At 45.8% G+C, this 11,756-nt stretch overlaps 1 protein-coding gene across 1 annotated transcript in view; it reads right to left on the reverse strand.

The window, feature by feature from the left end:
* KLHDC1 (kelch domain containing 1) overlaps positions 1–8,302 on the reverse strand; it is a 32,342-nt gene extending 24,040 nt beyond the window's left edge. The window contains exons 1-2 of the mRNA XM_075104397.1: positions 7,809–8,302; positions 3,738–3,808 (exon numbers count right to left, since the gene is read on the reverse strand). Of these exons, the coding sequence (XP_074960498.1) occupies positions 3,738–3,808; positions 7,809–7,910 (173 nt within the window). The 5' untranslated portion in view covers positions 7,911–8,302. The remainder of the gene's footprint in view (positions 1–3,737; positions 3,809–7,808) is intronic.
* Between the last annotated feature and the right edge of the window lie 3,454 nt (positions 8,303–11,756).

Raw genomic sequence — 11,756 nt, forward strand, 5'->3', positions numbered from 1 at the left:
AACCTAAAAATACATTTGCAATGTTTTGGCCATAACTAGCACTAGAAACTGCAGCTGATATACGAGGTCAGGCTCCTGTGGTGTAAGGGGACTTTCACGTGAATACTGTGCATGTACTTACGAAGCACTTCAATTTTTCTGGAGGTGAAGCCCGTACTAAAAGAGCATTAGTAGAGCTGAAACATTAATTATTCAAAACCTGGAAAATACTATTAACTCCAAACACTCCTGAAATGAGAACATGGTATTGCTGTTATTTCACAAGTGGAAAAGTGATGCAGAAGTAGAAATAAAGGTCAGAGGTGCTCACTAGTGTCAGTACTCAATCTGCCACTCCTAAAACTGCATTTTGCACTGTGTTTAGCATAACAAAAAACCTCCACTAATGCCAGTTTTAGCAAGGAGTTCTTTGTTCTTCAGCAGCAGCAGTAGTTCCTAGCCTTTTCCTTGCTGGTCTCTCTTACAAACCAGTAACTTTGTGCGATGCAAATTCTAACACACAATCTCAGGCACTACACAACTGCCAAACCCACAAGGCTCAGCATCAGGCCCAGGCTGTGCTTAGAGTTGTTACTCCACACTGTAAACAGCTTTCCTAGGATCTCAGATTTCCACAGAAGACAGGGACCTGCGTTTCCCTCTCACATGTACATGCAGAGGACGCGTGATTTGTTTAGGATTTCCACCTTGCCACCACACCTTTGGTCTCCGTAGATTTTGCAGCCAAACTGCAGCCTCTCTGTGCCAGCACCCCAATTCCTTGCCTCAGCTTTGCTGTTGACATCTCACTTGCTTTCAACCCAAGCTTCTGATCGAAGCTTCCTTCCCCTGCCATTCCCGTTCATTTTTCTCAGCTTTCCACCTGGGTCCTTAGCCCAGCCTCCCCCCTCAGTCACGGTCTCCACGTGCAAAGCCCGATTCCACTTTTTCTTCTCTCTGCAGCGTCTAACATCACGGCATTTGCTGACCCAGTCAATTCCATTCATTCCCTCCTTTGACACATCCACATCTAGATCAGATGCCTTCACTGTCTATCACTTGTGGATATACAGAAGGAAAGGATTCTTACAGTCTTGAGTTCTGATGCTTGACCTTATCCAACCTAAAAGACCTGGAGGCAGCCATTATAAGGAAAAGCTTCTTACACGCTACATCACCAGATGTCAACAATGCGCATGTAACCTGTCCCTGCTGAAAACAGCGCTTGCTCACAGGGGCTCAGGGCACTGCTTCCAAATACCTTTGTGGCACCAGCACTACCACAGGCCAGCCCACCTTCCCCATCTCTGCTCCTGCTCTCTCACTCCTGCTTGTTCCTGTGTCACACAGTGCACTCAGCTGTACATATACAACTGTCTGTGCTGTAAACTGAATGAGATCAAGAACAGATCCAGGTTAAAAATAACCCTGAAAAAAGTTATATTTAACCCAGATCACTTTCCTGATCCAATTTCCTGGGTGACCATATAAAACAACTGTACAACCGACACAGGGACATCAGGCATGAAAAACAAGAGAGAGCAAGAGGCTGCTTCGGCCAACCATTTCACCAAAAGAAACTAACAGCAAACCACAGGCTGAGGGAAGGTACGACCTTTAAAATAATACTCATCAAAAACACTTGCTAGAACTTCACAGCTAACCACATGCAAGCTGTTTTCAAAGTCAGCGACTTGACCACACAGATGTGGAATTCCATACCTTCCCGATCTAGGCCTCCTCCCCCTTTCCCTCCATTTCAAATTGCTGCTTTTAATATGGGTATGCAAGAAATATATAAACCGGTGGGAGACTAGACAGACAGCTGGCAGAAAACACATATAAGCCCAAAGGGATACCACTTTACCCGACTAAATGCACTTACTGTAATAGAAACCACTGGAAAACTTTAAAAAGAGGCATTGTTATCTCTCCCCGCATATCATATGTAAACACAATGAATATAAAACGTAAAGATTAAATTGCTAGTAATGTGCAAGATCTGGTTAGTTATAAGTTATTTATGCAAATACATTCAGGAACAGGACACCCCGAAGCGTCTGTGGCTGTGGATAAGTCCATGCCAGAGCAGGTACACCTCGAAGCGTCTGTGGCTGCATGCGAGGTCATGCTGGAGCACCTCAGAGCATGTGGCCATGGATAAGCCCACAAGAGAGCAGGTACGCCCCTGGAGGGACTGCAGCCACAGGTGAGACCATGTTGGAGCAGGCTCACTCCTGAAGGGACTGTGGCTGTGGGCAAGGCTGCTGCAGGTACAGCCCTGGGGAGACTGTGGTGCATAGATAAGGCTCCACTTGGAGCAGGTACACCCCTAAGGGACTGCAGTCTGTGGATAAGCCCAAGCAAGAGCAGGGGCAAGGGGAGGAGTTTATTGCGTTGTTAAACCCTATGGTCTAGTCCAAAGGGACCGGAGGTGGAAATTGTAATGGTTCTACATTTCAAAGGTTAAGTTGTTGTAACCTGTGATTTGAGTTGCATTTTATGGGAATTACTATAGCAGGAACCACCGGAACCAGTGAAGGGCAAGCCTTACAGGAAGCAGTGCAAGTGCAGCAGTGACCTGGCCTGAGCTGGCTTTGGTGCTCAATAACTCCACGTAACAACCCACCTCTCCTGCCCTGAGTGACCACCAGAACAGATGGAGCCCAAAGTCATGGACTGAATGAACACAGTGGGCAATTTGTGGACATTCTACAGAAATTTCACAGGGGTGGTCCCTAAACTAGGGGAACGATATCTGTGTATCATATCAAAGGATGGGAAGTGGGACAGTGGTTAATAAGGATGTATTGGATAGTGGGGGACCTGAGCATGACATAAATGGTATGGAATAAGGAGTGGAGAATGTGCTGGTTTTGGCTGGGATAGGGTTAATTTCCTTCATAGTAGCTAGCATGGGGCTGTGCTTTGGATTTGTGCTGGAAGCAGTGTTGATAACACAGGGATGTTTTCATTACTGCTGAGCAGAGCTTACACAGGGCCAAGGCCTTTTCTGCTCCTTAACCCAACCCAACAGCGAGGGTCTGGGAGGGGACACAGCTGGGACAGCTGCCCCCAACTGACCCCAGGGATGTCCCACACCATATGGCGTCATGCTCAGCATATAGAGCTGGGGGAAGAAGAGGGAAGGGGGGGATGTTCAGAGTGATGGCGTTTGTCTTCCCAAGTCATCATTAGGCATGATGGAGCCCTGCTTTCCTGGAGATGGCTGAACACCTGCCTGCCCAGGGGAAGGAGGGAATGAATTCCTTGTTTTGCTTTGCTTGCATGCACAGCTTTTGCCTTCCCTATTAAACTGTCTTTATCTCAATGCACAAGTCGTCTCACTTTTACCCTTCCGATTCTCTCCCCCGTCCCACTGGGGGGAGCAAGCGAGCAGCTGGGGGGGACTGACTGGGGCTAAACCACGAAAAACATAGAAGCTAATGCATGGAGAACTAAGCCAAAATAAATGCACAAATAAAACGCACCCATTTTAACAACAGAGTCTTAAGCCGACCATTTCAAACATCCTTTTGAAAAAAACAATGATACTTAAGGAACTCATGTGTTTCCCAGAGCAATTTGCAAGTACATATGTCTGTTCTTCAGTCTTCACATTAAACATCTGCTATTTAAACTCCAGGGAACATGACCAATAACTCATGTAACTGAAGCAAGTCTTTTCACTGCAGCTAATTATAATCTATGCAAAGATCAACTTTATATATTAATTAAATACAAATTATGCAACTTACCATAACCCACTATCCATTTCATAGATCCAAAGTTCATCATTAGGCAGATAAACTTCATTTTCTTCAATTGACTAAAACAAAAAAAAATTTGCAAATGTGAACTCAATCATGCAATATACACCATACATTTTAAAATGAAATACCAAATCATGTTACTTAGCAACATGGAATAATCTTAAGGAGATAATCTACCAGAGCATAAGTCATACCCCAGCATTATTGCTCTGATCACTACAATTTTAAATTGACAGCTCAATAATGCCAATATATTTGTTGAACTTCTAGTATAAAAGATATGTTTTTCATTTTTTGAAGTTATTAAAAATAATGTGTCAGGCATTTCCTAACAATTCAGTCATTAGGAAATATACACAGCTGCCACTAACAAGTAGCACAACAATACCATAATATGACCATGGATTCAAAAAACAAAACAAAACCAAAAATCTTAAGAGAGACTGTCAAAGACACATTCCTCCTCTATTAAAATGCTCTTACTGAAGGAAGTACTTTTCCAGTCACTGATGTGATCACTCTGAGCACATTTTGCTGTACTGTTAGCCTTTATACCTCCAAATACACAACATCAAAGGTAAGCATGAAAGTATTAATGCTGTTCTTTGGGGCTTTTTACATCTTCAAGGAAAAGAGGGTTCTCCTTCACCAGAAGGATTTTTTCCTCATTCCACAATCCCTTTTTGCCTTTTCCAGAAACCAAGATTTGCCAGGCTGTGTGGATGAGTCAAGAACTCCACAACTAAACAGAAAGTCAGAAAAAAGTACTCATTTTAAAAATAAGGAACTTAATTTCTCAGGCCCTCATTAAAGGCACAGATTGACCAACTTAACTTTTTGCCAAGAAAGATGTGTTAACAACATAAACCAGACCAGATTTGATGCTCCTGAATTAAAATTAATTATTTTTTGTTTTGAGAAGTACTTTTAATTAGGAGGCAATTCTTGACATAATGGACAATATATGGAAAAGTGTACATGAAAAGCACAAAAATAAGTTATGTGCAGTGACCGAAGGAAGGAACTTGAAAGAACAAAATGTCAAATATAAAAGAGCTTAAGCAATGCCATAACATGGAGGAGAAAATTAATTCCTCTGAGGAAAATGGATCTATGAAGACTCCCAAGCAGAGGTCATATAAGAAAGAAAAATAATTTGGGAAATAATGATGAGGAAGAACAAGCAGAAGGAAGCCCAAAAGAATGCAGTTGCAGCACTCAGGCTGAGTAATGATTACACCATGAAATTATTGTCTTAGCATCAGAAAGAAATGAAAGACTGTGAGGGAATAAGCAGCCAGAGTCATTAAATAAAAATAAAAATAAAAAATCAGGTAAAAATTAAATTAATGTGAGGAAAAGAAATTAATAATTAAATTTCAGGTTTGCATTTAACAATTTAGTTACTGATATTGATTGCTTGCCCTTAAACAATACTTTATTATTACTCTTCCAATATCAAAGGTGCCAACCAGGTCCGAACACACTATGTTTGGTACAGTTTATCCTGCCAGGTATCTTTCATACGGTAGGCTCTACTTTTACACGCAGCTTGCAGCTTTCACAAAGTGCACAAGTCTACTCAATTTAATCTAGATACGTCAGTGGTCAGAGGCTGAGCATTTGCTACAGAACCAGCTCTGAGCAAATACAATGATGCCAAAAATAAGTTAGCTGGGCAGCAGGCCACTGCCAACATGTAAAAATGTAAAATTATTTTCCTGTGTAAAGTGCTGCTTAAAGAGTAACAAGGATTTTCATAATACTCTCCACAAATAAATATGTAAAACTACTCAAAAAGTTTGCAAAGTTTATCTGCTAAACTTAACACACATTGTCTGTTTTGACTGTGACGTGAACCCAGGATCCTTTATTAGAAAACCTTTGAAAACACTGTGCTAGCCAGTCCAACCTTAGTTTCTAAAGACCAAAGCATAGAGAACTACCAAGTATTACCAGTGATTTAGGTGTTGCATAGTTATACAGAGTATTATGGAGTTTAAAGCCAGAAAAGGACACTAAGTCTTCCTACATCACAGGCTCACATTATTTAAATATATATATATTCTAGAGGTGGTTAACTTCTTGACACTACAAAATAGGTATTCAAATCCTTACGTGACTTGCAGTCACAAGAAACACTGCCTAGCAAAGACCCCCAAAGGGAAGAAAAGTTGTGGAAACAGTTTACAGGCTCCTGAGGGTTCCTCAGTTTCATTAGTTTGGTATTAGGCAAGCCTGGCCATGCAATAGGCTAGAGAAGGCGTGCCAGGGTAACCCAGACAGTGAAACGCTGCTGCCTTCCTTCCTACCACAGCTGAGGGTTTTCATTTCAGTATGCAGTATCGGCTTGTTTTTTCAGTATTTCAGTAGTAACCAGTGGCACAATCCTTTCCAGGTCAAATGAATCGGGCTCAGGAGCAGAGCAACTCCTCAAATTCCACAAACTGCCCAGCTTTACCCCACCTTTTAAGTCCAACATTTCTAGCTATACAAAAAAGAACATTTAAATTTCCAGAAAGTAAACTATAATGCTCCTTTGGAAGAAACAACTAGCCACTAGTACCTGAGAGCCCTAGAAGTGTCCTTCTTCTGCTATTGCATGCACTCATAACATATAATGTACTTTCAAATTTAAATCCAGGAATCCCGAAACTAGAATTCTTTGCTTGAGTACAGAAGGACAAGCTTTGCACATCTTAAAGTTTACCTTAGCCCATGAAAAATACAGATAGAACACAGAATATGCTAATAGAAACATGTTTTCAACCTGATCAAGACTAATACCAAGCACAGCTACTTTCACATTTTAGGGCTGACATGTACAAACACTGTGGATAAGATGAACTAACTGACTGCGTAGAACTTAGTATCATTCACAGTTCTCTTAGACTGAATTAACCCAGACCCAGGAGATACAAAGATTTACTTATGCCAAAACTAGTACTGATCTTTCAATGGAAAAAAAGCAGATGTGGTTTTAGTCTGCCACCAGCTTATTTCTGAAGTGACAGAACTGCTTTTGGAGGGAGAAAATGCACTGTACGTAACACACAACTTCTAATAAGTAAAAAATGCAGGGGCTCAGGAACAAGAATTACATACTGGAAAAACAGAGCCACAAATAATAGCCATCACTCCACAGAGGAAGGGAGACTAGAAAAGCACTCCCAGAGAACAAAGAAACCATATGTTTTTAGAACAGGGGAAGCAAACCAGCTCCACCAGCCCTTCCCCAACACATGCTCCATGATGGAGGCAGCTGGAAACAAAGCAGCAAGCAGCCATGGGTGCCACTCAGCAGCACTTCTGCTTAGAGAATCACAGAATGGTTTGGGTTGGAAAAGACCTTTAGAGACCATCTAGTCCAACCCCCCCCTGCGTTGAACAGGGACATCTTCAACTAGATCAGGTTGCTCAGAGCCCCATCCAACATGGCCTTGAATGTTTCTGTGGATGGGGCCTCCACTACCTCTCTGGGCAACCTGTGCCAGTGTTTTATCACTCTCATTGTAAAAAATGTCTTCCTTATATCCAGTCTAAATCTACCCTCCTTTAGTTTAAAACCATTACCCCTTGTCCTGTCACAACAGGCCTTGCTAAATAGATTACTCCCATCTTTTCTATAGTCCCCCTTTAAGTACTGAAAGAAGGGGACAAACAGACGAAAGGGGAAAAGAACACACAGAGCAGAAACCCCCCCACCCCCTTCCTTCCCGCCCTTCCCCTCAGAGCCGCCGCCGCCGTCATTTGAAACGCCCGCCCCTGCGGGGCGCACTGCCCCGGCAGCCAATCAGCGCCCGCGCTGAGGTAAACAGCGATCGGCTCCCGGCTCGTCGAGGGGCTGCGGCGGTGGAGGGGGCGGCTAGGGTGCCGCGGGGCATGGCGGGGGCCGGGGCCGCACCTCCACTCCCGTACCCGGGCTCCTCAGCTTGCCTCTCCCCATGCGGCGGTATGCCGCCTCGCTGCGCGGCTCCTCGCGTCCCCCCTCCTCAGCTTCCCGCCCCCGGCTCGTCCTCGTCCCCGGCGCCCTCCGGCCGCTTCCTGCCGCCTTACCACGTATCCCCCCCACACATAGAGAAAGTTCCCGTCCACCACGGCGCAGTGGCCGCTCCGCTCCTCGGCCACGCAGAACTGCTCCGCGGAGTCTGCCGCCATCTTAGGAGGAGGAGGAGGAAGCGGCTCGCCTGCCTCAGTGCTCGCGTCCCGCCACCGCCTCCTCCGGGAGAGGCTGCGGCTCTCCGCCGGTCGCTCCCCTCAGGCGGACGGGAAGCGAGGAGGGTCCAAAGTGTGGGGCGTCACCCTCCCCTCAGCGCAGGGGCCGTGGCGGGCTCCGCCGCCGCGGCCTCTCCTCGGCGCCGCCGCGGCCGTGTGTGGAACCGGGGGTCGCGCCGCGGCCGGAGCCGCCGGGCGGGGGTTAAAGGCGGGCGCGGTGCCCTCAGCCCCGCAGCCGATCGAGCTGGAGGCTCGGAGCGGGCCAAAGGCTGCCAGGTGCAGCTTCGGGAGGGCACGGTGCGGCCGTGTGGGTGCGCTTCGCTGCGTTCGTCCTTGTACGGCTGCTGGAAGGGGCACTGACAGTGCGGGTACAGGCCCTACCGTGGGCCAGCACACTGCGTCTGCCCAGTGAGGCATGCTGAACGTTACAGGGTGAGATTTAAGGCCTAATAAACTCTGCAGAAGCCTGTGAATGAAGTGCATGAGAGGAGGGAAAAAAGCACCGAGAATAGGATACCTAAACACAAATCTAGTGCAAGAATGGAAGGAAGAGTTGGGTCTCAACATGGGAGGTGGTCTAAGACAACCGCAGCAGAACTTGGTGTCTCTTTGAAGGTGGGACAAGTTACGCTCCTGCCACAAATAGCAGCAATGAAATACTAGCTGGTATTAATTAAAATATCTGCACAGGAATTCAAACTGGTGGCCCCAGAGAAGCGTGCCATGAATGCTGTCCTCTAACCTGCAGCCTGGAAGCAGACAAAGCATGAAGCTACATGGTGCAGTGCTATTAGGTACTTGAGGAGAATACCAGAGGTGCTACACAGGACCTGTGTGCTGGGGCCAGTGCTGAGCTAGAGGTAACTCACAGAATATAGCTGATGTTGGGATCTCAATGGGTCATCTCCCATCATGTTCCAGACTACGCACTTTTCATTATTTGAGGGATTTCCAATCTCTGTTATCCCCACCGCTATATACACTTTACTATATGTTGGCCGGCCCTTAAACAGCAGGCTAGGAAAAGCAGTAGTCTCTTATACAACCCTTCCAGCTCTTACAGTGTTAGATTGACAACCCAGTGAGTTCCAGCTGAACTGTGGATCCAGCAGGAATGAATGGAATTCAAAGTAAAACAGGTACAGCTCTTCAGAAAGAGTAGCAGAGTAGGGCTTGTGAGAAATAACCACTTAGGCATCTTGTGAAAGGACACAAAAACAGTAATCATAAAGATTTTCTTGGGAAAGCGGGACATATACTTCCTCTGTTGGATCTAAGAGGGAAGACATTAACTATTCCTGTCAATAACTGCTAATGTTAAAATGAAGACATGTAATGATGGTGCATTGGGATGATGGTTAAAATACAGAATTGGAAGAGTTAAGAAAAAACATGGGTAACAGGCAAACTCTATCGACAGATCTATAGGTCATGTAGAGATACAATGTGATGTCTCAGAAAGAAGCTTAGGGACAGTGCAAAGGCAGCAGCTCATGGTTTTTGCCAGTGGAGCAGTGACAGACATGACAATGAGATATTTGTTGTGCTTGGTATAACAAAACAATTCCATTGATTCGCCTTTGGCATGAGGTAGATGTGCTGTCTGATCATAAACCATCAGGCTGTCTCGGCTGGCTCCCTGCTCTCAAGCCACGTGTGCTGAGACCATAGCGCTGTGGTGTCCAACAAAGCCATGGCAGACGGCGGAGACAAAGAGCTGGGCATGGCTTCCAGAGCTCAAGACAGATGGTTCGGTGGAACAGAAGTCTATAGCTCCTGCTGGAATACTTTTATATCTCTGGTGGGAGGCTCCAGGCAACCTAACAGAACCCCAAATACAGCAGGATGCTGCAGGAACATGCTTTATATTCCCAGTTTGGTTATATCTTAAAATAAAATTAGTTTCTTTTTAGATGAGGGGTACATTCCTTCCTTCTTCAGGTGAGACATGAGCTGAATGTCAAACTCAGGTTTTCTTTAAAGGATAATAAGTGGTAATCTTAGCAAATAGAAGAATTTACATAAGGATTGGGTTCATAATTTGCACCTAGCTGCATGCCTGAGTCAAAAAATGGATCATCTTTCCTGCCAAAATAGCTGAGACCTGTCAGATGGTAGCTTTTAATCTCAAGAGAGTAGCTGCAGCCTCACCCATGAGCTTGCTCCCAGATGAGGAGGAGTGACTATAAATTATGCAGTTGAGAATGGCCTATAGAAAATAGACTGACATTTTTTGCCTGTCTTTATATCTCTGCAGTCTTTTGATCAAGGAACTTTCTTTCACAGTTGCTTTGTGAGCCTTCTGTGGAATAAAGCTCTACTTTGAGAGACGGAGCTCAGAGTGTTTGAATGAAATACCAATAATTTTTAATCTGGAGAGAAGGCAGCTGCCCCACAAGACTGGAACTGTATGAGGTGCAGTGTATTTATTTATCATGCTCTGCACCAGGGCTCAGTATGTTGCAACAGACTCAACTTCTCAGGGCCAAAGGAAAAAGTTGCGTACAACAGTGGTTCACTGGTTTTGTGTAAAAACTGCCATGGGGACCATCACATGCTTGTTGGCCGAGGCAGAACCAACTGGAAGGGATCCCTGTCTGACAGCACTGGCACATAAGTAGTGATGAACTGAAGAACTAGGAGTCTACCATGTAATAAACTCTCAGGCAGCTGACAGCTATCCTAGAAAACTTGGCACCCATGTAGGACAGTTACTGTCAGTGTGTAAGCATAAGAGAAAGGACCCAGGGTCCCAGTGCACCCTTCCAGCTAGGAAAGAGTCCTGCAAAGCGGTAGTTAAAGGCAAGGCAGAGTTACGAAAGGTACTATACAGCCAAGCAACTGACACAGAACCACAGCAGACTGCTGGCAGCCCCAGCCCAGGGCTGGTGAACCTTAGGAGACTGATCAATGAACAAGAAGAAATGAACGGGAGAGAAGCATCCTATGCCATCTAACATCTATTTAGCAAGGCCTGTTGTGACAGGACAAGGGGTAATGGTTTTAAACTAAAGGAGGGTAGATTTACTGGATATAAGGAAGAAATTTTTTACAATGAGTGTTGTGAAGTGCTGGAATGGGTTGCCCAGAGAGGTAGTGGAGGCCCCATCCGTAGAAACATCCAAGGCCAGGTTGGACAGGGCTCTGAGTGACCTGATCTAGTTGAAGATGTCCCTGTTCAACGCAGGGGGGATTGGACTAGATGGCCTCTAAAGGTCCCTTCCAACCCAAGCCGTTCTATGGTTCTATGGTAACAGGCTGAATGTGTCAATGGGTGAAAACAAGGCAGTCACAGGAACACAACCCAATTCGCAGCCGGCCATATTTGATGGATGTTTGATGGCAGGTAAAACTGGAGAGGTTCCAGGCTACTGGAGATACATTGCAACCTGTACCACGCCCTGCAAGGAAAGATGAAGGGGCAGAATTATTGTGAGCTACATTGCCTGTAAGGCAACAAAATAATAACTTTGGGTAGCTCGTGTCAGCCACAGCAAGTGTGTTTGGTGTCCTTAGCATTACCCTGCCTTTTTTCTTGTGAAATTCACCGAAGAACAACTGTCCCTTAACCCCGGTGGGCAGCATGGCACCAAACGGCACCTTTCCCGGGCTAGGCGAGACAGCAGCCATCCCTTCTTCCAGGACGTCGGAAAACGGGAGACACCGAGACCGCCCGCCCCCAGCCCGGGAATCCCGCCCTCCTCCCGCGGGCGCACGGCGAGGCCGCCGCGCTGCCGAGGCGGGAATTCCTCCGCCCCGCCGTTCTCCTCACGGAGCCCCGAGGTGCGC

Source organism: Phalacrocorax aristotelis, chromosome 9, assembly GCF_949628215.1.
Source record: "Phalacrocorax aristotelis chromosome 9, bGulAri2.1, whole genome shotgun sequence".
NCBI lineage: Eukaryota > Metazoa > Chordata > Aves > Suliformes > Phalacrocoracidae > Phalacrocorax > Phalacrocorax aristotelis.